At 40.9% G+C, this 2,929-nt stretch overlaps 1 protein-coding gene across 1 annotated transcript in view; it reads left to right on the forward strand.

The window, feature by feature from the left end:
• Positions 1-2,026: 2,026 nt before the first annotated feature.
• Positions 2,027-2,929, forward strand: part of CNEP1R1 (CTD nuclear envelope phosphatase 1 regulatory subunit 1) — a gene marked incomplete at its 5' end in the record, with an annotated part of 4,591 nt that continues 3,688 nt past the window's right edge. The window contains one exon of the mRNA XM_010137183.1: positions 2,027-2,098. Within this exon, the coding sequence (XP_010135485.1) occupies positions 2,027-2,098 (72 nt within the window). The remainder of the gene's footprint in view (positions 2,099-2,929) is intronic.

Here is a 2,929-nt window from a genome sequence, read left to right on the forward strand (position 1 = left end):
CTCGGGGGCGGGCTGCTGCTGCTCTCCAGGCGCCCCGCGGAGGCGGAGAGAGGGGCCCGCAGGGAAGGCCTGTGTTGAGGGGCTCCGGGTGCTGGCCCTCCAGACGCCTTCCTGGCCTGGGGATGAGGGAGCTGCTCGGTGGTGCTGCTTTCTCTTTCGTTGTCCGTTCTAGACAAGGCTTCTCCACTTCAGCTTATAAAAATTTGCTTGAGCTGCCGTAACTACTACTTCATGCACAGGTTTTTACGTGAAACGCGTTTCTTACAGCCTTGAGCCCCATCTGGTACAGTAGGCATTACACTGTGCCAAGGTTCCTCTTGCATTTGAAGAATGTGACCTCAAACAGCCCCCTCTTGGCTGAGAACGTTGATGGTTTGGGTTACAAGTCCTTTGTAGCTACAGTTTGCAAGATGCCAAAACCCTAAAAGGAGTTTTTAGTATCCAGAAATAAGACTGGTAGAGAATTTAAAAATGCATCAGTGACTCAGAGTCCACAGGTGTTTTGTAGCAGATACTAGACACGTCAATAAAAAATTACAGTCTGGTGTTGTCAGGGCTTTGTTGCCATGGCTGTGCAAGCTGCAGGGGTCTAGGAAGTGTGCATAGTTAGAGCTCCCGGCTGCCAGACTCTGAGAAGATTCTTAGAATGTGGATATCCAAAAATAAGTTAAAACTTCAAGTTCCTGTTTTCTGAAAGGTTCTTAGTTGTTTTATTTGTTTATTTATTTTAATGCTGCCAACATTATACGAGTGTTTTCTTGAACTTTGTTATCAATAGCTGGATTTTGTGCCTACCGGGTGCTATTTCTGAAATAGCTTTTCATGTGATGCTTCATACTCCCTCTCACTTCAGTGACTAGTTGTAGGGGTTTGTCCTGGTCAGAGAACAGTTAATTAGTTTTAATTGCTGGCAGTGGTTTAGCTTCCCCAGAAGGGAGGTGGGAGACAGTCCATAACTATGAGGCTGTTGGCAGTAATTAAGACTAGTTAGCTGTTCTGTGGCTGAAGTCAAGATGCTGTAATCTGCACTCCGGTTTGACTGCAAACCACCTAGGAGGAAATCTGCAGTTTGGAAAGCTGCATTAGTACTGATCATAATAGCCGCATTTCATCTGATCTTATTTTCTGATTGCTTTATTATGTAAATAAGTTAGCAACAGTTGCAGTTGAAGGAAAAAATATTCCAGAGTGGTGCTAACTGAAACATTTCATGATAATAGATAAGCTAGAATTCTAGCTTTGACTGGAATGTTGTCAAATACCGAGCTTGCTGAAGAGAAGCTTAAATCTAACATAGACTTCAGGTGAAACAGCTCCCTGTAGACAAACGTTAGGTGGCTAAGATTTATTTTTTTAACAAATTGGGAGTATGAAGTTGAAATGCTTCTTGGCGTTTAACAGCAATTGCAGTTGAAAGACCATTGGAGAATGATGGCGATCAGAAGAAATATCTATAAAATAAAGAAAACCAGAATTAAAATAAGATCATTGAGCTAGTGTTTACTTTGGGCTTTTATATATAGGTATGTGTGCGTATGTATAACTAAAAGTTTCTGCAAAACAAAGTCATCAAAGCCACACTGCTACAAATAATCCCTGGAAGAGCTGGGAAATGGCCAACTTTTATTTTTACTTACCGTCATATAGATAATAGAATTTAATGGTTTCCTGATGTACTTAATACTCCAAACTGTGATACTTTTTTCTGTGTGAAGGGGCTGTTTAAACTACTCTAAATCTAACTCTCAGTATTTTTAAAGGTGTCTAAAATACTGCGATTTCTCGACTATATCGATTTTCTTTTCCATAAGTGGGAATGTTTCTTGCATTTAGTGTAACTCCATGATTGCCCTTTTTAGCTGAAGTTGTGTGAAGCTACTTCAGCTGTGCTTTCATTGCACTGGTTTTCTCTGCCTGTTCAGGAAATGGGTGTGTACAGGGGAAAAGTGAATTTCTTTTATCTTTTACTTTAAAATTTGACTAACTAGATGAAGATCTAATTATGCTTCATGTACATCCTTCCCAGATCTCAAAGCTTTTGAAAGAAGACTTACTGAATATATTGCATGTTTGCAACCAGCTACCGGACGTTGGAGAAGTAAGTTTGATGTTCCAAGGGATAAATAGGGGTCTCTCTTTCCAGCTTTTTAGATTTACTCGTGTACATCTTTGATTTATTTTTGCCCAAAGAAAAATCTCTGCTTAAACCCTCTTTAAAATTTCTGTGGCGACATTCAGACACTCTGCAACAAGACAATGCAAGATACCAAAGTAATACTTTAGCCAGAGTTAGAAAAATGAGGTCAAGACTGAATTGGCTCAAGGCTGAATTATTCTGAAAACAGTTGGGACAGTAAGTTGTTGTATTTGTTTCTGTTTTGGTTTCGGGTTTTTTTTGTTGTTGTTGTTGGGTTTTTTTATTTTTTTTGAAGGCTCAGACAGTTACTATAGTTACTTGAACTAAATACGATTGGGTAAGATAACCCTATAGAACTGAAGGTGAAAAAGTTACAGCAGCGTACCATAAGGGCAGAATACTTCCTCATCTCTGTTCTAACAGGAAGGTTTGAAGGGGTAAGGAAGGCAAAAAATACTACAGATATGCTGCTGACTTTGGGATCAGTAGTCCATGGTGGAAGCAGACTGCCATTTTTGTGGTGAGATTCTGCTGAAGTTACCGTACTCAGAGAATACAGACATTTTCTAGAATGTGTAAAATAGCCGCTTTTCTCGTGAGAGGCCAAGAGGCGAACTTCAAATGAAGGAACTGGAGGAATGACTGCTTAAAATAACAAAAAACCCCCCCATGCCACGCTGAAACACCACCAGCCAAGCACCACTGCCCTGCCCAAACCCCCTTGTTTCAGAGCAATTGGGAGGCAAGCAGATTATTGTAAGATCTGCCCGATCTGTGCGCACCTACTGCAGG

This window comes from Buceros rhinoceros, unplaced genomic scaffold (genome assembly GCF_000710305.1).
Source record: "Buceros rhinoceros silvestris isolate BGI_N320 unplaced genomic scaffold, ASM71030v1 scaffold16555, whole genome shotgun sequence".
NCBI classification, from domain to species: Eukaryota; Metazoa; Chordata; class Aves; order Bucerotiformes; family Bucerotidae; genus Buceros; species Buceros rhinoceros.